General features: G+C 34.0%; 4 protein-coding genes across 5 annotated transcripts; all 4 read left to right on the top strand.

Annotated features, from left to right (window-relative positions):
- Positions 1-1,151: 1,151 nt before the first annotated feature.
- Positions 1,152-3,661, top strand: LOC123200409 (pectinesterase 3-like). Its single transcript, XM_044615572.1, has 2 exons — positions 1,152-2,321; positions 2,834-3,661. The coding sequence occupies exons 1-2, from the start codon at positions 1,223-1,225 to the stop codon at positions 3,511-3,513; spliced, it is 1,779 nt and encodes a 592-aa protein (XP_044471507.1). The 5' UTR covers positions 1,152-1,222; the 3' UTR covers positions 3,514-3,661.
- Positions 3,662-5,913: 2,252 nt separating this feature from the next.
- On the top strand, positions 5,914-6,547 carry LOC123199893 (putative invertase inhibitor). Its single transcript, XM_044614920.1, has one exon. The coding sequence runs from the start codon at positions 5,927-5,929 to the stop codon at positions 6,467-6,469; it is 543 nt and encodes a 180-aa protein (XP_044470855.1). The 5' UTR covers positions 5,914-5,926; the 3' UTR covers positions 6,470-6,547.
- Positions 6,548-7,256: 709 nt separating this feature from the next.
- LOC123200309 (DNA repair protein RAD51 homolog) lies at positions 7,257-11,220 on the top strand. 2 transcript variants are annotated; one of them, XM_044615455.1, is made up of 9 exons: positions 7,257-7,542; positions 8,427-8,566; positions 8,680-8,795; positions 8,949-9,040; positions 9,430-9,524; positions 9,978-10,091; positions 10,512-10,641; positions 10,739-10,860; positions 10,952-11,220. In XM_044615455.1, exons 1-9 carry the CDS (start codon positions 7,453-7,455, stop codon positions 11,073-11,075), a joined length of 1,023 nt encoding a protein of 340 aa, XP_044471390.1. In that variant the 5' UTR covers positions 7,257-7,452; the 3' UTR covers positions 11,076-11,220. The 2 variants fall into 2 exon arrangements, with proteins under 2 accessions (XP_044471390.1, XP_044471389.1); XM_044615454.1 differs by having other exon boundaries at positions 8,427-8,571; positions 8,685-8,795.
- A 1,511-nt stretch (positions 11,221-12,731) lies between these two features.
- LOC123200676 (conserved oligomeric Golgi complex subunit 3) lies at positions 12,732-24,885 on the top strand. Its single transcript, XM_044615999.1, has 24 exons — positions 12,732-13,012; positions 13,126-13,317; positions 13,422-13,466; positions 13,554-13,628; positions 13,745-13,840; positions 14,074-14,151; positions 15,499-15,584; positions 15,691-15,757; positions 15,920-15,982; positions 16,068-16,169; positions 16,387-16,491; positions 16,587-16,679; positions 17,606-17,694; positions 18,289-18,508; positions 19,260-19,346; positions 20,046-20,162; positions 20,276-20,308; positions 20,609-20,695; positions 20,791-20,853; positions 21,147-21,263; positions 21,903-21,995; positions 23,321-23,443; positions 23,963-24,063; positions 24,387-24,885. The coding sequence occupies exons 1-24, from the start codon at positions 12,929-12,931 to the stop codon at positions 24,514-24,516; spliced, it is 2,346 nt and encodes a 781-aa protein (XP_044471934.1). The 5' UTR covers positions 12,732-12,928; the 3' UTR covers positions 24,517-24,885.
- Positions 24,886-25,550: the final 665 nt, after the last annotated feature.

Genomic DNA, 25,550 nt, shown 5'->3' with positions numbered 1-25,550 from the left:
GATTTTCCGAGTATCGTCACTTTTAGGTATTTCAACGTATAGAATTCGAATTTCAGTTCCGTTTTTTCGAATTTCACCATTTTAGCATATACGATTCGTATTTTCACGATCTCCGAACGATTTCCCGAGTATCGTCACTTTTAGGTATTTCAACGTATAGAATTCGAATTTTATTTTCGTTTTTCGAATTTCACCATTTTAGGATATATCAATTCATATTTTCACGCTTCCCGAACCATTTTCTGAGAATCGTCACTTTAAGGTATTTCAACGTATAGAATTTGAATTTCAGTTACGTTTTTTCGAATTTCACCATTTTAGGGTATATCAATTCGTATTTTCAAGATCTCCGAATGATTTTCTGAATATCGTCACTTTTAGGTATTTCAACGTATAGAATTCGAATATCAGTTCCGTTTTTTCGAATTTCACCATTTTAGGGTATATCAATTCGTATTTTCAAGATCTCCGAACTATTTTCTGAATATCGTCACTTTAAGGTATTTCAATATATAGAATTCGAATTTCAGTTCCGTTTTTTCAAATTTCACCATTTTAGGATATATCGATTCGTATTTTCAAGATTTTCGAACCATTTTCTGAGTATCGTCACTTTAAGGTATTTCAACGTATAGAATTCGAAATTCAGTTCCGTTTTTTCGAATTTCACCATTTTAGGTTATATCGATTCGTATTTTCAAGATCTCCGAACGATTTTCTGAGTATCGTCACTTTAAGGTATTTCAACGTATAGAATTCGAAATTCAGTTCCGTTTTTTTGAATTTCACCATTTTAGGTTATATCGATTCGTATTTTCAAGATCTCCGAACGATTTTCCGAATATCGTCACTTTTAGGTATTTCAACGTATAGAATTCGAATTTCAGTTCCGTTTTTTCGAATTTCACCATTTTAGGATATATCGATTCGTATTTTCAAGATTTCCGAACGATTTTCTGAGTATCGTCACTTTAAGGTATTTCAACGTATATAATTCGAATTTCAGTTCCGTTTTTTCAAATTTAACCATTTTAGGATATATTGATTCGTATTTTCAAGATCTGCGATCGATTTCCTTAGTATTGTCACTCTAAAGTATTTCAACGTATAGAATTTGAATTTTATAAATTAATGGCCGACCCAGGATAACCTCAAAGCTCCATATCAATGGCCGTATATATAAAGTTTAAGTTTTCAACCTGACAACAAAGAAAAGATAGCCATGGAGACAATCAGCTCGTTCAAGAGCTACAGTAAAGTTGATGAGCTGCAAGAGCAAGAATATCGCAGAAGAACCCGCAATAGTTTGATCATCATCACCATCTCCGCCGTTATCTTGATCACAACAACCGTCGGGGCTCTGGTGGGCACATTGACCGGAAAAACGAAATCGAAAGGCACTCAACCGCGAACCTACTCATCGGAATCTCTCACAGCGATGTGCAATGTTACTCAGTATCCTGAGTCGTGTCTCTCCAGCATCGCATCCCTCAAGAGCTCCTCGAACGTTACTGATTCGAGGTCGAATCCGGAAAAATTGTTCGAGCTCTCAATGCAAGTTGCGGTCAACGAACTGACAAAACTTTTATCTTTGCCTAACGACGTCGTGTTCGCTGAGTCTTACAGCAATATTACCAGTGATCCGGCCGTGCAAGCTGCTTTAGATGACTGTAAATTCTTATTTCAGGACGCCATTGATCATATAAATGATTCCATTACCTCGTCGCAAGAGGGGCAGATGGCCGGAAAGACAATCAACGACATCAGAACCTGGCTGAGCACAGCAATCACCGATCAAGAAACATGCTTGGACGGCATAAACGAAGTCACAAACAACACGATTCTTCTCCAACACATGAAATTTGCTATCCGCAACTCTACTGAAGCCACCAGCAACAGCTTGGCGATTGCCTCAAACATTTTGACAATCCTTCTGTATCATGTGCAAACACCGAATAATCGGAAATTGTTAACAGTTAAAGAAAATTATAAACATGGCAATTTGAATGATGATTTTCCGGAATGGATCAGAAAAGGGTACCGAAAATTACTCCAGGAGGAGAATCCTATAGCGGATGTAACAGTGGCGAAGGACGGAAGTGGGGATTTCGAGAGCATAAATGAGGCCATAAAATTGATTCCCAAGAAGAGTAAGTCGAGGTTTGTTGTTTACGTTAAGGAAGGCCTGTATGAAGAGAATGTGAATATCAAAAAGGATTTTTGGAATGTGATGTTTTACGGTGATGGAATGAACAAGACGATTGTTTCCGGGAGCTTGAATAAAATCGACGGGACTCCGACCTTCTTCACGGCCACTTTTAGTAAGTAACCACTCATGTCTTCTGTGAAAACTACATTTAGGGCTGGAACTGATCCTATCCGAGCCGTTTTGGTTTTAACACGCTAGACTTGGTTTAATTTAGTTTAAATTCGTAAGATGTGAATTTGCGGAAAAAAATTTAAATTGTTTTTTAAATTTAACTAAACTCAAATTAGGAGGTGTTCATTTTGGTTTAACCTGAATTCGATTTGAAATATAACTTGATTTGATTCCAATTCGTTGTTTGATTTGATACAAATTCATAGTTTGAATCAACAGTTTTATATATTATTTAGATAAAATAATATCGTTTTGTTAATGAGTCATAAATTTAAATTATCAATTTCAATCAAACTGAAATTGTTATTATGATACATCATTATTTTAGCACGTAGTTTTATTGTTTAATCAAATTCTGTTTTTGTTTTAGGGTTAATTCTAGATTTAAGTAATAATTGAGAAGAAGATTAGTGCGGTGATTAACAAAGTTTTTTTTTTTCCCTGAATGAACAGTTGCTGCAGGCAGGGGATTTATAGCAAGAGATATGGGCTTTAGAAACACAGCAGGCCCAGAAAAGCACCAAGCAGTGGCCTTGCTTTCATCCTCAGACAAATCAGTTTTCTACAGATGCTCGTTTGAAGCCCATCAGGACACTCTCTACACACACTCCAATCGCCAATTTTATAGCGAGTCCCGAATCATCGGCACCATAGATTTCATTTGCGGAAACGCGGCGGTTGTTTTTCAAAACTGTAGCATCCAGCCCAGACAGCCCATGTCCAACCAGTTCAACACCATCACCGCGCAAAGTAAGACCGACCCAAATCAGAACACCGGCATATCAATCCAACACTCTCAGATTACTCCCTTCGATAATCTAACAGCCACCACGTACCTCGGTAGGCCCTGGAAGAATTATGCCACCACTGTTTTTATGAAGTCGGACATCGGAGGATTTATTGACCCAAAAGGATGGGCTCAATGGACCGATGGTGTCGACCCACCAAGCACAATTTTTTACGCAGAGTATCAAAATTCTGGGGCTGGATCAGTAACAGATAGGCGTGTGAAATGGGCCGGTGTTCGGCCGAGTATCACAGAAGCAGTGGCGGTGAAATTTTCTGTGGAGTCTTTCATTCAGGGGAGCCAGTGGTTGTCGGATGCCAGTGTAATGTCTGATGGGGGTTTATAATGTGCATAGGATATACAAAGGAAAAGGAAATTAATTAAATTGATTTAAATGAAAGAATAATAATATTCATTAATGTCATTTGTAACTTTTATACATCTTTCTAAGTTTAAAATATAATATGAACAAATTAATACATGATCTGATTTTACATGTTGCAGTTTTGGGTTCAATTGTTGTTGTCAGATGTTTTGCGATCAAAACTTCTCTTTAGTTAAATTTGCGGATGTTGAATTGTAGAAGTTATAAACAATTACGAGATAGATATCACACGAACGAGTTTATAAGTCCAAAAAAAAAAAAATCCCAAATAAGAAACAATCTTATCGAGTAAAATATAGTTAACTCACTGAGCTTACGACTTTATTCGAGTAAAATATTAATAAGCGTAGAAAAATTTTATATCTTAAACTTCAATCTATAAATTTTTATTTCTAAACTTTAAATATAAAGAATAATCGATAAATATATAAGTTTTGATATTTAAATAAATAACTTGAAAATCAAACAGCTTAAATATGATATTTCAAATGAAGCACAAGTCAATCAAATTTATCTCAAACACAAACCGAGATTTCATCGATAGAGCTTGAGCTCTACCTAAAGTCTTGCTCAATTACCCCTCTAGTGGAAGATTAAGGAGAACACCTCTAGCTCTTTATATAATCATGCTAATACATTACTTTGATAATATCATTATGGTAAATGTAGACTTTTAATATTGGTGCAAATGCAAATATGAGCAACACCATAGAATATGTATTTTGTTAATGGACATCCAACCGTATGAATGTGCTTCATTTTAAACTGCTCTTACAATCAAAGAAATATTAACCCAACATACTTAGTGTCAATAATTACAAATATCAATTTTTTTCCTCAATATTCTTTGTAAACATTCAACAAGTACTGAATAAGTATATGAGTGTCATTTCCTGAAATACATATATATATATATACATACATACACACACATGTATATATGTATATATGTAAACCCTAGGGTAGAACAGACAATTTTTCAAAACTTAAGTTTCAGGAAAAATTTTTATTTTTTAAAATTAAATGATGAAAATAGAATAAAATTTTATTTTTTTAATATTACTGGTTAAATGATAATTTCATCCTTATTATTAATAAAAAATTTTAACAAAAGCTGAATTATAAGTAATTGTTTGAGTTTTTAAAATTTAATAGAAGAAATTTTGAGAGTTTGTCTAAATCTTTGGTGAGAATAAGTCTTTTGGCCTAATACAAATGCCATCATGATTTTATAATTTCCATTTATAACTAGAAACTAAAGGCGACTGAGTCAAAACTGAAAAAACAAACAAGTTCAAGTGAAAAAAGACACAGCCGAACAAAATTTATGGCACAACTATATATATATATATATTTTTAAGTGAAAATTAGTAATATTAATAATATATTATTATATAATTGAATGATTTTGAATTAAAATAAAATAATATCTAATTATATGATTGATACTACATATCAAATTATGTAATCAAAAGTGTGAATATATAATATTGTTCAAAAATTTATTAGTGCTCCACCTGTTACATGGGTTGTTGTTTGTCAAGTGCCTAACATATGTTTTTTTTTTTTGGCAAAAAGATTTAACCCAAGGTTTGGTAAAATCTCAAATTCTCACAAGTTAACTTTCAAAAACTCGAATACTAACTTTTTATTAAAATTCACCATTATGTATGGTTAAGGATAAAAATGTTATTTAGCAAAAATATTAAAAATCTATGTATCACTATATGATTGAATGATTTTGAATTATGGATAAAATAACACTTAATCACATGATGACACATATAATATTACTCAAGAATTTATTAATGTTCCACCGTTTGCATGGGTTGCCATTTGTCAAGTGCTTAACATATGCTTTTTTTTTTTCCGGCCAAAAGACTTAACCCAAGGTTTGGTGAAATCTCAAACTCTCACAAGGTAACTTTCAAAAACTCGAATATCAACTTTTCTGTTAAAATTTATTGTTCGGGTTAAGGGTAAAAATGTCATTTAGCTAAAAATATTAAAAATTTATTAGTGTTCCACCTCTTGCATGGGTTGCCATTTGTCAAGTGCCTAACATAGGCCTTTTTTATCCTTACATATTTTACTCCATTTTTCATATTTGCTTAATCAGCAGGCTAGTCTCTAGGTTTCCTCAGCCAATTTGTCCATTTTGACATGTTCAAATCTTAATCTGTTTAAATCATATCCTTGTAAACATTGATAAGAGCTAGAATCTAAATGCCAATGACCCAAAAAAGTGGAGAGATTTATGTCTTGGCTTAAACAGGTGATTAGATACCATTTCAAAACAAAATAAAAACCAAAAACCAAATCATTTTCATTATATAAAATTTGCTTATGTTTAAACACAATTCATTTCATATAGATGGCTTCATCCAGGGCTCTCAACATTATAGCCAGTTTTTGTTTATTGAGTTCGTTTGTTCTTCTGGGTACATCAACAAGGCAGCTGAATCAGCAACAAGATTTAGTTTCCTTCGCATGTAACAACACCATTTATGTTGAAGTATGCATGTCATCATTAAGATCTTATCCTCTCAGCAAGACGGCCGATCTTAGAGGCCTAGCAAGCATAGCATTGAATCTGAGCATAGCTCATGGAAAGGAAACAAAATACCACATACATGATCTCAAGTCGAAAAGTGTAAGCGAGTCGAGGTGTTTGAATGAATGCAAGGAAGAATATGGTGATGCTGTTGAGAATTTGGAAGATTCAGTGCATGCGCTGAGGATTAGGTTTTATGATGAGGTGAACACGTTGGTTTCAGCTGCAATGACTGATTCTGATACGTGCGACGACTGCTTTACAGAGATCGATCAAGTGAGGGAAAATCCTTTGACTGAGAGAAATGAGTATTTTCACAAGTTGTGTAGTAATTTTCTGTCCATTACGAAGCTTCTCTTTTGATTTGCATAATTTTTACTATAATTTAGGCCCTTTTTTGGTAATTTCTCTCGGCATCATATCAACAACTTGATCTTGATATGGTTCAGTGTATCTATCTGTGCATGCATGTTCGGATTCTTTGGAATCAAATATAATAGTCGGAGTTGATTTCAGAAATTCATTACATGCACTACAAGTCTGCCTTAACTATCTTTAGGATTAGATTCGAATTGAATTCAAATTTGGACAAACTCTAGTTTGACTCAACTTAAAAATTGTTCAAGTTTAATTTCATACCATTTTTCAAGGGGTCTACCAGCGCACGTTGTAACTGCTCTAGCTTGTCATCGGCTATTGATTTAAGATAGGCAAACCAGCTGACGAAAACGGTGCAGGTGAAGTCTCCTTGCTATACAAGGGTGGGAAATTGTCCTTGATTTATGTTATTTTTTTATCGTATAATGATGATTTATCTCTACTGTAAGTGAGATCTTTTAAGTAAAATTTTAAATTTTATTAATTCAAATACGAAAATAAATAATTGAGAAACACAATTAATTATATATATTATAAAATTAAAAAAAATTATTTTACAAGCTCCTGTTGGCAATAAGTTAGCCTTCATCTGCTAGTGGGTCAGCCCAGCGTGCTTGGCTCTTATTGTAACAGGCACAGGCACAATCCCACCCCTCAACATAGCGGGTCACATCAACATTGGCACAGCAGTGTTGACACCTCCATTTTTAATGCAATTTGTTCAATGCAATTGCAATAACACCCCAATAAAAGAAAACTCGTTGGGCCGAGTCCAATCCATGTCTAGATCCATTAAGGTCTTTTAAAACTTCTCTTCTAAGCCATTCTTTGGCCATTCTCCAATATCATAGTTTTGGCGCCCAGCTCAGAGTCTTTCCAAAATCATCATCTTTCATTTCCCTCCATTCTCCAACATTCTTGACCTCTCTCTCCACGGTTCAATCGGGATTTCTGAAGCCGAAGGCGTAATGGAGCAGCAGCAGAGGAATCAGAAGCTAGCGCAAAATGAGGAACTTGAGGAGATACAACACGGTCCTTTCCCTGTCGAACAGCTTCAGGTGACTACATTGTCAATGTTATATACTTCAAAAAGCTCCATGGTTTTCTTCAATCAATCAGGTTTTGAGAAAAACTGAGAGCTTTTAATTAATGGGTTCTTTGCAAACATGCTAAATTTGGGTTCTTTATCTCACTTCTTGATCAATTTGTTGAAATGGTATTGTGTTTATTATTTTGCCTAAAATTTTTCATATAGTTAAAAGGGCTTTTTTGGCTTTTAATAATTATGAATTTTAGCGAGTGTTGACGACACTAGAGGTTTTCCTAGATGGGTTCCTCTTTATTCCGTTTAAAGAAGTTTTCTTTGTTAGTTTTCTTGGCCAATTTGATTTACTTCCTGTGTTCACTGGAAAGGAGTTTTGTTTGACTTATTTTACATTGAATCCCAAGAATGTAAAAATTAAATCAGTTTTGCATTAGTGTTATTTTTAGCAATTTCATTTTTGGATGTTGTTCAAGATTTGAGTACATCATCCTATATATTTTTTCTAATTAAACAGATAACTGAGTGTACCCAGAGATGGGTTCTTTGCCAGTTTGCTACAGGAGGGTCCTTTAGCATCTGGTATGCTATATATCTATATCCACTCACACACATGGGCACGTACACACACATATATAACCTTTTTGTTTTGAATTTTTATATCTAATCCTATAAGTTGTTCATCAAGTTATGAATTTTTGCATGCTTCGGATAAATTTTCAAATGAACTATAACAGCTTAAATTTGTATCTTGAATGCATTTTCATCAATCTGAAATGCTAAGATGAAATCTCTAATGTATTTATGGATTGTTTTTATATTATGTTAGAAATTCTTTATTGATCAAGACGAATGTTTGGTAATGCTTTCTTTTTTTTTTTCCCTAATGTTGAACTGAAGGCATCAGGCATTGCTGCCCTTGACATAAAGAAGCTCAAGGATGCAGGTCTTTGCACAGTTGAATCTGTTGTTTATTCCCCAAGGAAAGAACTTTTGCAAATCAAGGGAATCAGTGAAGCAAAAGTTGACAAGATCATTGAGTCTGGCATGTCTTGACCACACTAGCTCTTTTGTATTCTTCTCATTTTTGTCAATGGTATTTACCATAATTTGAGAAACAGCTTGAAATTGATTTTTGGTGTGTTTGCTTGCTGGCAGCTTCTAAACTTGTACCATTGGGTTTCACCAGTGCCAGCCAACTTCATGCCCAGAGGCTTGAGATAATTCAGATAACATCTGGATCAAGGGAGCTTGATAAAATTTTGGAAGGTAGGTCGTGCTCACATATTGTAATTAAACATTGAACGCTTCTTGGAAACTGAGTATTTCTTTTACCAATTTTCGAATGAGAGTTGGTAATATATGAGTCAAGTTATACTCTATATTCTAAGTCCCAGTACTCTTGTGATTGGTTTTTGACAGGAGGAATTGAGACAGGATCTATCACTGAGATATATGGTGAGTTTCGCTCTGGAAAGACTCAGCTATGTCACACATTATGTGTCACATGCCAAGTAAGTGCTTTTCTTTTTCATTTTACTGGTTTGGCATCAAGACACATGCCATTCTGCTGCCATGTGAAATAAGTTTATACACTTTTTATTATGACTAAATTCAAAAAGAGAAATCAACCATTTCAGACTTGTAAACAGAAGAATCTTTGCCAAAGAAAATGTTATTTCATGGGTTTGTTTTCTCACAATGCATGAAATTAATTTTTATTAAGTGGATTTTAATTTTGTTAGCTGAGATCTACCCATCATTTTGTAGACCCGTCAATTAATTATTTTCTTATCACTTCCTGGATGAGCTTTAAAGAGTAAGAGACAGAAAGTTCTTATAACTGGTTTGTTGCATATTGGGTAATTAAATTATGGAACATGTCTGCACTTTGATATTTCAGCTTCCGTTAGATCAAGGAGGTGGTGAGGGGAAAGCAATGTACATTGATGCTGAGGGCACGTTCAGGCCACAGAGACTCTTACAAATAGCTGACAGGTGTTGTGTGACTACCTTTAGATGTATTATTGCTTTGTAATATAGGGCTAGATTCGAGCCGAGCCGAGCCAAGCTCGAGCTCATTGAGCTCCCTTCAAAGTTGTTTGAGGGGAACTAAACTTGAGTTTGGTTTGAATTTAAATCGAACGAAGTTTTGAACTTGATTCGGTAATGTAGCTGAGCAAAAAATTATTAAAATGATGTTATTTTGATGTGTATTGGTCAAAACGATATTGTTTTAGTCTATTTGTATTAAATTTTTTCAGGCTTGCAAACTTGGTGAGTCAAATATCCCTATAGCTTGAGTTTGAGTTTGAACTCGAAAATATTTAACTATTATGCTCGAGCTCAAGTTTACTTGAGTCAAACTCGTTTTCAAGCTTTAAACAAGCTCGGTTTGAATTCAACCCTATTGCATGTATTATTAACAGTGAATATTGTTCAATGTTGCAGGTTTGGTTTGAATGGTGCTGATGTCTTGGAAAATGTGGCCTATGCTAGAGCATATAACACTGATCATCAATCACGGCTTTTGCTTGAAGCAGCCTCCATGATGGTGGAAACAAGGTATAGTTGTTGCTATATTTCTCTTAACATTGTCAAGTGAACGAGATAAAGAAGATATTTGAGTTCCTCTATTTTGCCTTCTAGGTTGAAATCATAAAAATTTTCAGTGACTTGGGACTTTCGTGAAGGGGAATCTGCCTTGATTATATATTGACCCTTTGCTTTTGTGTCTGACACATTAAATTTATTAGCTCCCTTATTGCCAATATGTTGGTTCTGCCAAAATTTGGGCGATAACTTCCATATTTTTGAACATGTAAAATCAGTAGTTATGATATATATTGATACCAATATAGGATTTGAACACCTCAAAGTGTATACAAAAGTTCCACAACACTCTCAAGTCTTGATCTTAGTGTGTGTAACTGAGTTCTAGATACGTGTTGTGGGTTAAAACTAACTAATTAATGGATTCTGCAGGTTTGCCCTTATGATAGTGGACAGTGCTACTGCTCTCTACAGGACAGATTTCTCTGGAAGAGGAGAACTATCAGCGCGGCAAATGCATCTTGCAAAATTTCTGAGGAGCCTTCAGAAGTTAGCAGATGAGGTGGAATCAGACTTATATTGCAAAAATAATTGCTTGTTGCAGCATTCCCATAACTTGTTCATCATAATATCCTTTACATTATTATCTGTGATTGTAGTTTGGTGTTGCTGTAGTGATTACTAATCAAGTAGTTGCACAAGTGGATGGCTCTGCCATATTTGCTGGACCTCAGATTAAACCTATTGGTGGAAATATCATGGCACATGCGTCTACAACAAGGTGTTTTTTTTTTTTTTTTTTTAAATTCACAATTTCACTTCTTAACTAAGAAGGGCTCTTCAAGAACGTACTAATTATGTACTTATGATAGGCTTGCTCTTCGGAAGGGAAGAGGTGATGAGCGCATCTGTAAAGTAATAAGCTCTCCTTGTTTGGCTGAAGCAGAAGCTCGATTTCAGATTTCTACAGATGGCGTTACTGATGTCAAGGACTGAAAACTTTAGGCCATTTCAGCTCTCATTCCAGAACTCCTGGGAGGTCATTTTGTTTCTCTTATGTGTATCACTGTTATTTCCAAAGTACACAACAATGTCACAAGTTTTTTATTTTGTTAATACAATTTTATGCCCAATTTCTGAAGAGGAGCTCTTCTGTTGCTTTGTTTGGTGGCTTTTTAATGTTATCTATTTAAATTTTCTTTCCTCGATACTAAATTTTCGAGCATGTCATTCTATAAATAACTAGTGATTTATGAAATAGAAATATTCACATAAGTTAACAAAGAAACAAAATATGAGCAAAGTTAATGAAAATTAATGACATAAATTATAAATATTTATTTCCCATGTTGTAAAATTGGAATTATCAGAACATTTATTTTTGTTTATTAAAGGGTTGATAATGGAGGAATGATTTCAATGCACTTGCTAAAGTCATAAAATACTAAAGTTTTATGATAATAACGTAGGCTAAAGGATTCATTCCCACCCAAGTATTGTTACCCTAAACTTTTACCTATTAATTTTGAACATTTTAAACACTTATTTATTTATTAATTTTTATAGGTAATATTAGAGATAAAATCATTATTTAGTAAAAATATTTAAAAAAACTAAAAATTTATCGTATTTCTTTCTTAAGTTTAAAAATATAACAATTTTTCTTCATTTTTTATTTAAGGTTTAAAAAATCATCATTTTCCTTTAGAGTTTTGATTTCCTCTCTCCAACGATAATCCCTTCTTTAATCGTTGGCTTTTTCTCTCCCTTTTAGTCTCTCCTAGCAATCTCCTCATTATTTTTGTCAGACATGAAGACGAAATCGTCTTCGTATCTCAAACAAAGATAAATAATTTTTATCTCGTAAAGGAAAATGATGATTCGTCTTTATTAGAAATGAAGATTGTCAAGAGAGGGTGATAGAGAGATCGAGAGAGAAAACGTCAATGGTCGAAGAAATGATTGTTGCTGGAGAGAGGAGATCGAAACCCTAGATGAAAAATGGTGAATTTCAAATCTCAAGGGGGGGGGGGGGGATTAGGGCTGGATTCGAGGCTCGGCTTGGTTCATATATGGGCGGCTCGAGTTTGGCTCGAGCTCGACTCTGCTCGGTTCGAATTCGACTCATTTTCGGTTTGGCTCGTTTTTCATTATCAAAACGATATTGTTTTTAATATATATTGATCAAAACGACGTCGTTTTGTATAAAAAATTTTAAAAAAAAATCTACCGAGCCAATCCGAGCCAGCTCAAACTCGGCTCGAGCTTGATTGAGTCAAGCTGAGTCCAGCTCGTTTCGGGCTCAATCGATCCGAGCTCGAGCTCAAGCTCAAGCCGGCTTGGCTCAAGTCCAGCCCTTGGGGGGATTGCTTAAACGTGGGGGAGAAATATGACAAATTTTTAATTTTTAAAATATTTTTATTAAATAATAATTTTATTCTTGATAAAAATTAACATATAAATAAATATTTAAAAATTTTAAAATTAATTAGTGAAAATTTTAAAAAATATTAATCTTTAGGTGGAAATAAGTACTTTGGCTTAATACAAATTTCTTATTATATGATAAAATAATTAAAATTTTATTTTCTGAATAAGCTTAAATTGTATCCCTTGATGATAAACCTGAACATTTTTTTTTCCTGAATTCTCAACCCCAACTTCTTTTTATTTGAATTTTGGGCCATTTCTCTAAATTACTAACAGGAAGTTATCAACAGTCCTCTCCTCTCGTTCAAGTCTGAAAAAGCTTCGTACAAATGCTAACCGGAGAACGTAAACGAAGCCGAGCTTCCTCTCTTAACATTTAAACCATTAAAAATTACCTTTTAAAAAAAGACAACACAAACATGGCGACCAAATCAACTCCTCCAAGTCTCCCAAAGTCTGGAGCCATCTCCAAAGGCTACAACTTCGCTTCTACTTGGGAACAGGTTTGTCTCTTAGATCTAGCTTTACTCCCCTGACAATGCATCAGATCCGCTGCAATTCAACCATAATTCGACGCCATTTCGCATCAATCAACGCTCTATTCTTTGCTTTGCAGAATACTCCTTTATCGGACCAACAGCAATCGGCTATACTCACCCTATCTCATGCTGTCGGTGAGCGGCCGTTTCCGCTCAATCTGGTTCAAGAGAACGTCCACGGTCAGGACAATGGCTTGTCCGTCTCTGCCAAAGACTACACGTTTGGAGATTCTGACACTATCGAAGCTGTTTTAGTCAATACGAATCAGGTGATCACAAATTTTTTAAATTGTGGCTGAGACTATTGGATTTCGAGAATTTGACTTATTATGAAGCTAAATCGTATTTTTTCTTCTACGTCTTTTGGTTGCAGTTTTATAAATGGTTTAACGATCTTGAATTAGCTATGAAATCCGAGGTTTGTGTTGTTTGGTTTTAAAGTGTGTTTGGTTGTGGAGTACATCTAGAAGTGTTTTAATTGCACCTAATTCCTTTATTTTCTTAGACAGAGGAGAAATATCGGCATTATGTTAACACTTTAACGGAGCGTATACAAACGTGTGATGATATTCTTGGTCAAGTATGTTTATGTTGTTTTACGTCTCTGTGATTTATATTTTTCTTTATAAATTCCGTTGCAGAGGCTTTTTTTTTTTGGTTTGTTTTTTAACGCAATGTTGTCTTTTCTTTGTGCAGGTGGATCAGACACTTGACTTGTTTAATGAACTACAGCTTCAGCACCATGCAGTAGCGACAAAGACTAAAACACTTCATGATGCATGTGATCGATTGGTGTGTTTTTATCTGTTTTCTTAGTGATTGATTGAATGTTCTTTGTTACAGCTTGCTTTTGTGTTATGAGAATTATGAAGTAGGATAATCAAGCTGAATTATGGAGGAAACCTAATTTTGTTGCATGTAAATGGACTTATGAAGTATTGCGGATCCATTGTTTCTCACAATGTCAAAGATTAATAGCCATTTAAACTTTCATGTATTTGTCCCATTTTTCATATTCATTTCAGGTAATAGAGAAACAAAGACTGATTGAATTTGCAGAAGCACTTCGGAGTAAGCTCAAGTATTTTGATGAATTGGAGAATGTAAGGTTTGATGGCTATCTTACCTAGATTCATAGTTTGTTATGATAAAAAAGTGCTATCTTATCTACGGATCCGTCTGTTGGGTTCTGTCTTTGCTTACTGCTAATACTTAATCTAAATTCCATTAGACTTGTGTTTTGTTTGCTGTTTTTTCTTTCATCAGCTATGTATATTATCTTTGTAGTATCAAGCATCATCCTTGGATCTTTCACATACCATAGTGTATGGTGTGCTTGACATCTTAAGTTAAACACAGAACTTTACTTCATAATTAAACTTATACGTTTGATGCATCTACAACAAAGATATGTAATCTGTATAACCTGTTAGTTATGATAAATATCCATGATTTCAACCAGGGGCCAAGAGTATCACTTTTCATGTTTTGAATTAATGTCCAATCTAGACAGGAGTTGAGTGAACATGTAGGAAATGTTAAGAAATTCTAGATTTTAGAAAAAGGAAAATGATTAATTTCCATATATTTTTCTTTAATACATGTTTATTATCTGAACATGCATGTATCATATTTGTTTAAAGTTATGGTGATTAGGAAAATTGATGTTGAAACACGCACACAAGAGATGATTAAGCAATTAAGAGATGCAAGTGATACAATAAACCACCATTAAATTGTATCAAGGTTTTGACACTAGATAAAAAAACACCCCCAGGTTTATGAAATAATAATAACCAAAGTATGATGTTTTTAGGGATAAAAAACCTCTAAATACATACCAAAAATCCCAGTTCCAAACCCCCCCCACCCCCCAAAAAAAAAAAGAAACACAATTAAAACAAAACTAAAAAATTGGAAAGTTTTTCAAACGTCTAAAACTCCAGAGACACAATGGAACGATTGTTCCATCAAAGGAACACTCGTTTTGGCTTCATTTGTGGCCATTCTAGATGGGGGTGGTGCTGTTCCGCTAGTCGTTCAACGTTTTGCAAATTTGACGGAATTTGTGTCATGGTTGTTCACATTGGATCAGGGTCGTTCCGTTGCCTGACCATGATATTACCTTGAATCTGTGACTTTGCAATTTTTTGAAGGAACACCTGTTCTTGCATAAAAAATTATATGCATATGATAGAAAAATTAAGCAACTATGTTCACCTATGTCACCTCATTAATTATTGATCAAATTTATTTTCTAATTGATTTTTTTTATTATTATGAAAAGACGTATGTAAGGTGGAAACTATGGCATGACATGTTTTGCAGTGAAAATTTGAGAATGCGGATTTATATTAATGTGGCATATGACACATGAGAAAAAATATTTACTTATATCTACAAGTAGTTGTGAATTTTTATGAATTGTTCAATTGTACAACCATGTGCAGATTGCTACTAGTTTTTATTCTCCGAACATGAATGTTGGAAATGGAAATTTTCTCCCTTTGCTCAAACGTCTTGATGAGTGCATATCGTAAGTGATAAATGTATCATTCTTTTGTTGCCTTATAATTTACACCTCTTGCATTGCTCTTTTTAAACCTGTATGCTGGAAGAGTTTAATGTTCTTATTGTTTCAGATATGTTGAGAGTAATCCCCAATATGCAGAATCAAGTGTTTATTTGCTCAAATTTCGACAACTCCAGGTACATAATTGATCAATAGGATAAATTAAACTACAAATTCTTTATTTATTCATCTCTTTATTTGGTGTTGGTGGTTGGGGTAGGCAGTGGGATTCTAAAAAAATCTCTTTCTAACAACTTTATTGTGTAAAAAAGGATCTGATAATTCACATGTTTTGACAGTCTCGAGCCCTGGGCATGATACGCTCTCATGTACTTTCTATTCTCAAAAGTGCTTCTTCTCAGGTTACATGCCCTTATGGAATTATAAAGTTTGTTTTCATGCATTTATTGTGGTACTCTATGTTGAGCATATTACTGCCTTTGTTAGGTCCAAGCAGCAATCCGGAGCAGTGTTGGTAGCAAAACATCTGTTTCTGAGGGTGTAGAGGCTTCTGTGATCTATGTCCGTTTCAAGGCTGCAGCAAGTGAGGTAAGTGTGTCCTTTCCCTTCCATTTGGTTTGAAAGTTGTCCTGTTCCTGAGTACATGAATATAGGAGACCTTTACGACAGTGAGGTGGGAATGTGAAACTGGGTGAATTTTGATTATCTTTTTGACAGAAAACATTTTGGATGTTGGGGAATGATGTTATGCTACAGTTAGATTTCTTTTCATCTTGGGTGATTAATGATTTTTAAGTAATATCAGCTTAAGCCAGTGTTGGAGGAAATTGAAAGCAGATCTTCGAGAAAAGAGTATGCTCAGATCCTTGCTGAATGCCACAAATTGTATTGTGAACAGAGGCTTTCCTTGGTGAGTTGTTTGTTTGATGCTTGTTGCAAAATTCTATTCTTCTACTTCTATGCTTAACAAGTTGTAAATTATGTCCTTTGTTCTATGCCTTCTAGGTGAAAGGTATTGTCCAGCAGCGGATATCTGAATTTGCCAAGAATGAGGCTTTGCCATCATTGACTAGATCAGGATGTGCATATCTAATGCAGGTAATGTTGATTTACGAAAGATTTTCACTAGTTCAAGTTGGTGGTTGTCAAACTGAGATCTCCTTGTTAATTCAAGAACATGCCAATTGCATGTTTCGGCCATAAATAATTTTGACTGTTTGAGCCATATATATTTGTATGGTTTAGTTCCCTGGTCACTCTTGTTTACCTTGAAGGTGCTGTTGGAATTACAAATCAAGTTATCTTAAAGAAGATTCTCTAGTTTTCACAGTGGTGTGCTATATGTGAAGATATCAAATAGTGTTATTTACCAAAATATTAGTTTCCTATGGCTTTTAGTTTTTCCTAACATGACATCCCCCATTCTATTTGATTTAGTGCAGGGGAAATTCATAATTAGTCACTCCACTGCTGCTGTCTAGTTGACATTGATTGGATCATATGTAGACTAAAATATGAGAATTTATAATTCTGAATCACTAATTATTTAAGCATATGATAGTGCCTGAGATGGAATACACACTGAATAATAGACTGATGTAAATGGGTACAAGCTGACTAAATTGAATGTGCACATTTTCAGGTAGGCCACAAGATTCCCTTTTTCATCAAAATTACCAAAACATTGTAGACAGTTGTGCATTGGTTATTAGTGGGCCATGATGAAAAAAGTGGATGTTTAAAAAAAAAAAAAAACAAAAACAAAAATACAGCTTATCATGCAACATTTCATTGTATCACTTCTCTTGTTTGGAAGTGTTGCACTTCTGAATTCAACCGCATAGTTCTTCAGGAGTCTAATTTTCCCCTTATGCCAATGATGTGTTTGTGACGTCTAGTTATTTTATCTAGATCTATCATGTGAGCACTTTATTCTTCATGTGTCTGTAAGTATCCATCTTAAGGGAATGACAAGGTTTTGGATAATAGCAAGAATTCTTGGCCCATTCTATGGACTATTGCAGGTCTGTCAGCTGGAGCATCAGCTATTTGATCATTTTTTCCCATCTTCTTCAGATGATATTTCAAATTTGGCTCCATTGGTTGATCCTTTGTAAGTTCTATCCTCCTGCTGTGCACCTCTTCTTACTTTAAACCTTTTCATCTGTCTTTTTTAAGAGTTAACACAACCATTGCGTTATGATATTCTGGCTTATAAGAGGCATAGAAATAAATAAAAGAATTTTTTTAAGTCTGGAATAAGTTCTTTTTGGTTGAACAATTGAATGGTTTTCATTGGATGCATTTTTGAAGATGATCTCTCCAATCTTTTACAAAATATCATATTCCATGGTTGTTGTCCTTCCTTTTATTAACAAGCAAATTTTAAAATTCATGAACTTTCTTAACCTGTGTGCATGTATAAGGTTTTGTTATTTATAAATGCAGTCTCAGATTGTCCTCCTTTTCTTCTTTAGTTTTGGAGAGATGTCTCCTTGGCCTTTCACAAACATACATATCTATCCTGCTTTTCCCTGGGAGCCGCCTATTTTGGAATATTAATCTTATGGCTTCTTAACTACTAAAGGTTGTAGGTTTTGACAGAGTCCCAATTGAAACTGGTGCAGACACTAGGCAGTGGACTTGTGATTACTCATATGATAAATATGTTTGTTCTGCTTATGCAATAGTGCTAATTTTTTTGCAGGTCTACTTACTTGTATGACACACTGCGGCCAAAGCTCATTCATGAAACAAAAGTGGACCTTCTCTGTGAACTTGTTGACATCCTTAAAGTGGAAGTCCTGGGAGAACAACTCATTAGACGAAGTGAGTCATTAGCTGGTCTGCATCCTACATTAGAAAGAATTTTAGCAGATGTTCATGAGCGATTGACTTTCCGTGCTCGAACACATATTCGTGATGAGGTGTGTTTTTGTCTTGATGAGTTTTATCAATAGCATTTTTGCTTTCCTATATATACTATTTTTACAGGTTGTTTCTTTCTGTTTCAAATTGTATTCATTCACATGGATGGCCTGTGAAGATATTCAGAACATGACCCTATTGTAGAAGCCATACACACTAACTGAAACACCATTATCCTCTAATCTTCCACAATGTCCTATTGAAGTAGGATCCCTTTTAAGTTGATGGAATTGACTTCATTAGAAAGAAATGAATAAATGAAAGCCATTGTGAATGATCTATTGCTAGGAATTTCATTCTTTGCAGTTTTATATGCATGGAAACTGCAGTCATATGCTTAAGTGCAGTTGTAGATTTCTAGTACAATGCCTGCATAATAGAGCATTTGTGGTATAATAAGTTTATCTTCTGCGGAACCAGAAAGAACTTTAACATGGTCATCCATGTTTGAGATTGGATTAGAAATTCTTACAATCTTGTTTTATGATCAAAAATAGCTTTGCTGTGAGAAATCTTTAATAATTTATTAACCTGATCACCTTGTTGAAATAGTGCAAGATGTTAGAATTGCAGCATGAGCATATTTTCAATGGAAGCTTTTGTTTTTCAAACCACATTCCTTACATGGTGCACTTGCATGAGGCCCTACATGTGTAAAAGTTACCAATATGTCTCTATGGGATTATTTTCTCCATTTTCAAAAGGGAAAATTAGAGAGTCTGACTTTGAAGCTTCTTATTTATTTTGCAGATAGCGAATTTTATTCCTTCAGATGAAGATTTAAATTACCCTGCAAAGCTGGAGCAATCTGCTGAGACAAAATCGGAAACTAACTCTGTACAGTGCCTTACACTTACTATTCTTTTTTCTGTATAAATAAGAATTTATTTTTTACGTGGTAGTCTGTATACTTGCCTCAGTCATTGTTTCTCTTGTTTCTGTGTCTTTGCATCTAAATTGTCAAAATTTGTTGGATTTCTGAGATTTAATTTCTCAGCTGTACCCTTTGTCTTGTGTGTTTGTGTGACAATTGTAGCTATTAATTTCCATCTAGGTGTTAGTAAACTGTTCTATCACAAAACTATTGGACATGGGAACACTATTAAAATTTCATTGCCCTTTTCCTTGGCTACTTAGCCCTTGGAAGGAAAAATATCAAGTACATATGTAATTTTTCTTGCTCAACAGTGATATATCCGAATAATACATATTCCTTGGCAAAGAAACTGAATATTAGAATGTTGTATTTGTTATTGAGTGAACCATGAATTCTCTCTCATCACTTCTTTTGTCAACTATGACACATCTTTTATGCCTATCTTGACATGATCCAAGTGAAAAGGAGCTTTTTAATATGTTCCTAGGTGTCCATGTAAAGTAGGTTTTCTGCAAATATTGTGGTCTTACCAGATAGACTAATATTTATTAGCCATACATCAATGGCTATTGCTGGTTAATGTCATTTATTTCGTTTTTAAAGTATAGATGTGTCTTTATTTATATTATTATGTGTCTCAATATGTTCTCAACTTGCAGGCTGATGGAAATCCGGATGTGTTCAAAACTTGGTACCCACCATTAGAAAAAACTATATCCTGCCTTTCGAAGTTGTATCAATCTTTAGAACCAGCAGTCTTCACTGGTCTGGCACAGGTGCTTGTTTCTTAGGACTTTTGCTGGTAACCCTTGTCTTGTAATTTTTGAAAATAAAATATTTCTCTTTTCTTATTATGTGGAACAATGGATTTTCTTATCAATTTTTTCAGGAAGCTGTGGAAGTTTGCTCTGACTCAATACAGGTAAGCTAAATAAGTATTATGAAAATATGTGGTAGGCGCGGTTGGATTTTTTTTATATATATAATTTTTGTGGTGTCATGGTTCTATCTCTTTTAAAGAATTGGTCGGATTTTATTTTCTAGAAAGAAGTGTTATCCATTATTTTGGATAACCAGTTAACTGGGAAGTTGGCTTAAGATTTTAACCCTCTTTATAGGTCTAAATACTAGCATGTAGTGAGCATACATGTAAAATACTATATTTTGGTGTGCACTGATGTTTATTGGTTGGTTCTCACCTTTAAAAACAAAATTGCCGCAGAAAGCTAGCAAGCTTGTTGCAAAGAGATCAACACCTATGGATGGGCAACTATTCCTTATCAAGCATCTTCTAATCTTAAGGGAACAGGTGAATTCCCTTATTCTCCCTCTATTGTCTCTTTGGTGGTTATTCTATTGAGTAATGGAATATGATTTCTTGACTTGTAAGTTTTGGCCTTCCAGATTGCTCCATTTGATATAGAATTTTCTGTCACGCACAAGGAACTTGATTTCTCGCACTTGCTGGTTAGTTTCTCTCGAACTAAAATACTGCCTGATTTGAAAGCATTAATTGGCTGACACTAAAAGATGCAATCATATGCTCATTTGTTTTTGGTTTAAGGATGACCCTAAGAGTAAACACTAAAAGATGACGAATCAAGAAATATAAAAATTAAAAAAATTCATGTTCAGTCAGTGTTAGCATGTCCATGTTCCCGTATCTTTTTCATTGTTTTTATATTTTTCTTTCTGAAAGGTGTAGTCTATATTCTGTCATAGAATTATGGTCTTATTTGTATATAAAATGCTGTGGACAGGATCACCTGAGAAGGATACTTAGAGGTCAAGCCTCACTATTTGACTGGTCTAGATCAACTTCGTTGGCAAGGACCTTATCTCCTCGTGTCTTGGAAAGTCAAATAGATGCTAAGAAGGTGAATATACTTCTGATGAATTTATTGTGCTAAATTTGTGCTTACTATTCTGGCTGCATTTTCTGCTGGAAGTATTCTGGATCACCACTCTATGTCAGTGTTTTAGTTGTGAAAGAACATACAGTTTGTTGCAGATGATTTAATGCATGAATAAGTGAAAGAATTCAACTCACTTGTGTGCTAGTTAATAATCAATGCTGTCCTGAAGCTACTTTGGATTATACGATACCTGCATACCACTGTGTCTTGTATCATGCACTCCTTTTGCATTATAATTTACAGATGTTAGAAACATTAGTTTCATTGTTCACAATACTTATTTTACTTCCAGTAGTTTTCAGAGAATTGGTCAGTCAAACCTGGGAATACTTTTGATGCTTGTTCCCCTGCTATCAATCAGCTTTGGGTTTTGATTATCAATAACAAACTTTAATTCTTCCAGAAATCAGCCGACTTTGCATTCATCTTTCCTATGAAGTTGACATGTGCACTATTGAAGTGTAATTTTGACTTTGGCAGTAGCTGGATTTTTATTCATCTCGATACTGATACCTTCAGAGATACCAAACTTTTATCTGTTTCTCACTGATTATTTATTTACTTCTTTTAATTTGCCTTGTCATCATAACATAATTTCAGGAATTGGAGAAAAGCCTAAAAGCCACTTGTGAGGAGTTCATTATGGTAGTTACTAAGCTAGTTGTGGATCCCATGCTTTCATTTGTTACCAAGGTTTGTCTTTATCCTCTGAAATTTTTTTTAAGAGAACTTGCTATTTTTTGGAAGTTATTTGGAGAAAGAGCCGGTGCAACTAAATAAGAGTTCAGATCCCTAGATCTAAATATGGAAACCTTTAGGCCATGTTTATTAGTTGGAATATTGACTGAATAGAATTGAATGTGAGGTATTTGGACAAAAGTACCCTCACCATAAATATTTAATATAAGCTAAAAATTTAATATTTAAATTAAAAAACTAATTATGTAAATAATAATAAAAGACCAATTATATAAATAATAATTATAAATTTAATACTATATTTTTACTTTAAATATAGTTTTTGTAACTAAAAAATAAAAATTTAATGCCTAGCAAACATTGGTTGATGGTGATCAACAACAGTCAAAAGTGGTCAATGCTGGTCAGTGGCTGATCAGTATTGGTCAACAGCCTGTTAACGGTGGTCAACAGTGGTTACACCGGTTAATGGTGGTCTACTCCAGTCAATTCAACTTCAGTCAATATTTACAAGATCTTATTTTAGTAATCACTAAATTATAAAATGATAAACATTGAAACCAAAAACTTAATTAGGATAATATAAATTTTAAATTCAAAATATGGTAAAAAAAGTAATTTTATCAAATTTCCCACCTTAAGAATAAAGATAACTTGTAAATTTTTTTGGAATCTTTTAACCTTGTTTTTGTGGATTGACTATCTATGGGAGTCCAATTCTTTACTTAATTCTAAAAAGTAAACAATGGAATTAGGAATCCCAATTCCATTTCATAATCACTTTCTAGAAGTAAACATCACCTTAAGGGAGTTACTTTTATGGACATGATAAATGTAATGGTTGTAAGAAAGGAGGGAACTTTTCTTCGTCTTTTTCTGATTCATCTGAACAGTTAAAAACAAGATACGCACATGTAACAGAATCCAAAAACTAAAAAGTTCTGATCTCCAGCTGCACAGTTAAATGGCAGCTGCATAATCTACAGGGCACTACTAACCTAGGACAAAATTAGCCCACCTAGACTTACTTTTCACAGCCTACAACAGTCTACAAAATGTTATTTCCTTTTTTCCTTTATATTTGGACAATAATCAATTTCTGATAGTATGGTGGCTAGGCTTTTATCTTCTCACTTATTTGGATGTTTTTTGGGGCCCTTAAGCAACTTCTGAGGATCATTATGATATGAAAATATTAGGTTCCTTACTTAATAAACTGGAAGTGATCGACCAAATTCCACACACTTGTTTGTATATCAAAATTATGAAATGGATTTTTCTTGGCTGTAGCATTTTCATTTCTTATGTTGCTTCTTTAGGTGACAGCTGTAAAAGTGTCCTCCTCTGGCAGTCAGAATAAAAAAGTAGACTCGCTTTTGGCAAAACCACTCAAGGATCAAGCTTTTGCTACTCCAGATAAGGTGGCTGAACTCGTTCAGAAGGTATATCTTTGTGATTAATTGAGTTGTTTGCTGGTCTATCTTAAAGAGTAAAAGGCAGTTGAGTTTTTCCATTTTGAATGAAGACAAAATAAGTGTACATTCAATCTATATAAATATTTAGTTGTATCTGGATTCCTGGATGGGTAGGGTTAGCAACAAGATTATCTATTTCTGAGATTGGGATTGAACTGCATTGATCCCATGACTAGTGAAATCTTGAATTACTTGGTGCAATAGTTGTATGTCCTATTATTGTACTCTGGGATTTATCTGTCTGACTAAGTTGGTGAGGTTCTTCAGTTATAAAAAAAAAAAAAGAAGGAAAAATCTTTTTCATCCGTCATTTTCATGAAAATATTGATATTGAAGGATAGCATCACATGCTTGATATGGGGTCATCTTTTCTGGGCTGAGATGTGCATTAACTTGGAGTTTTATTTCATTTAGTTATATATGGAGAATCAAAAAAGTGAAATTATAATAAAAATAATTTCTAATGTTCTTTTATTTCTGAAACAGGTAAATGATGCAATTCAGCAAGAGTTGCCACCAGTGCTGGCAAAGATGAAACTTTATCTGCAGAATCCATCAACTCGAACAATACTTTTCAAACCAGTGAAGTAAGTTCCTTTATAGTATTGATATCTTTGTATTCATAAGAGGATAAGTTTGCCTAAGACTGATACATTTATTACAGGTCATCTGAAACTGTATTTTAAAAAAGGTTTTGCAATTAACCCAACCTGGTTTATAGCTTTGTTGCAACAAGTCGAAGGAAATAGTTGTGACAATATTAAAAATTTACCTTCTTCATCAGGAGTTAGTTTTAGTGTGACCTGCCTGTAATGAAAAGCTGGTTTAATGATGCATAATGTGCCTGTGCTTTGAGTTGTGTATTATTTGAGAGTGCAAGTAACACCGAATATATATACAATTTTTGCAGGACAAATATTGTGGAAGCTCATATTCAAGTGCAGAAATTGGTGAAAGAAGAGTACTCCCCTGAAGAACAAAGTCTCATCAATATGGTATCCATACCGGATCTGCAAGCACAACTGGACAGTCTTCTTTAGGGTGTTTGTCAAACTCACCATTCTTCTCATTTTTTGGGTGGACTTTTGACTATATATAATTTTTTTAATCAAATTTAGCATACATAGTTAAGTTTACTTTTTTTGACTAAAAATAAAGTTTGTAGGAAAATTAAGTACTTAGATTATGTGGGATTTATGCTTTGTTGAATACTTAACAGGCGAATTGGTAATTGTTGGTGAACTGAGGAAGCCATATATCGTTCATCAAATATTTAGTATGAATTCTGCACACATGAATAAAGTTGAAGATGTAAAGATAAAATTGTAACATTAGTTTTACTCCTTCACATTGTTGTGAGATGAGCTGCTACTTGGACATTTCAAGATTGTAAATTTCCTGTTTATTCCTGGATTGAGTACGCCTATAATTGGCCAATTAAAATTACGTAAGGTCAACAATGTGATAGGTCGCAAAAGTGCCAGTCAGTCTGGATATTTCCTGGCTTTCTGCAAAGGCTCCAGAGAATCTCCTGATGTACTGGCATTCTTGTCACCATAGTGGCTTTACAGACTAATTTTAGTGCTAGGTAGAGTTATTGATTCTTATTAAGCTTCATTGTCTTCGAAAAACGGTGCAAAAGCTACTCTGTGGAAGTGATTGGTGTTACAATTACTATGGGGTGATGATAAGGGACAAAGTTTGTTTTATAAATCGAGGCCAAAGGATTATTTCTCATCTAAGTTTTAGTTTAATTTTAAAAATATACATATAATAGATAAAAAAATTCAAACAATTATTCATTCTTAAACTTTTGTTAAAATTATTATTAAATATAAGGTAAAATTATCATTTACAAATAATATTAAAAAATATATAATTTTATTTTATTTTTTTTTATTTTTAAGTTTTAAAAATTAATATTTTACTTTCAGTACTCAACTTTGAAAATGACTTTTCCCCCCCTTTTCAAATCTTTTGGTTTTTTTTTTTACACCTTCGGCCAGTATCGATCATTGATGGCCAGAGGCCTTGAACTTTGTCGGATGATGGAATGGCATCCATTCTGGACAAT

The sequence above is a fragment of the Mangifera indica genome, chromosome 17, assembly GCF_011075055.1.
Source record: "Mangifera indica cultivar Alphonso chromosome 17, CATAS_Mindica_2.1, whole genome shotgun sequence".
Lineage (NCBI taxonomy): Eukaryota > Viridiplantae > Streptophyta > Magnoliopsida > Sapindales > Anacardiaceae > Mangifera > Mangifera indica.
The sequence above is the reverse complement of the archived record's forward strand: the minus strand, read 5'-3'. Positions and strand labels throughout refer to the sequence as shown.

Bases quoted from the DNA above. Each gene is read 5' to 3' on its own strand.
- LOC123200409 (XM_044615572.1), top strand. From the start codon at position 1,223: ATGGAGACAATCAGCTCGTTCAAGAGCTACAGTAAAGTTGATGAGCTG. The intron at 2,322-2,833 runs GTAAGTAACCAC...CTGAATGAACAG, and splicing joins CTTCTTCACGGCCACTTTTA to TTGCTGCAGGCAGGGGATTT.
- LOC123199893 (XM_044614920.1), top strand. From the start codon at position 5,927: ATGGCTTCATCCAGGGCTCTCAACATTATAGCCAGTTTTTGTTTATTG.
- LOC123200309 (XM_044615455.1), top strand. From the start codon at position 7,453: ATGGAGCAGCAGCAGAGGAATCAGAAGCTAGCGCAAAATGAGGAACTT. The intron at 9,525-9,977 runs GTGTTGTGTGAC...TCAATGTTGCAG, and splicing joins CTCTTACAAATAGCTGACAG to GTTTGGTTTGAATGGTGCTG. The intron at 10,642-10,738 runs GTGGAATCAGAC...CTGTGATTGTAG, and splicing joins TTCAGAAGTTAGCAGATGAG to TTTGGTGTTGCTGTAGTGAT.
- LOC123200676 (XM_044615999.1), top strand. From the start codon at position 12,929: ATGGCGACCAAATCAACTCCTCCAAGTCTCCCAAAGTCTGGAGCCATC. The intron at 14,152-15,498 runs GTAAGGTTTGAT...AACCATGTGCAG, and splicing joins ATTTTGATGAATTGGAGAAT to ATTGCTACTAGTTTTTATTC. The intron at 15,585-15,690 runs GTAAGTGATAAA...TTATTGTTTCAG, and splicing joins CGTCTTGATGAGTGCATATC to ATATGTTGAGAGTAATCCCC.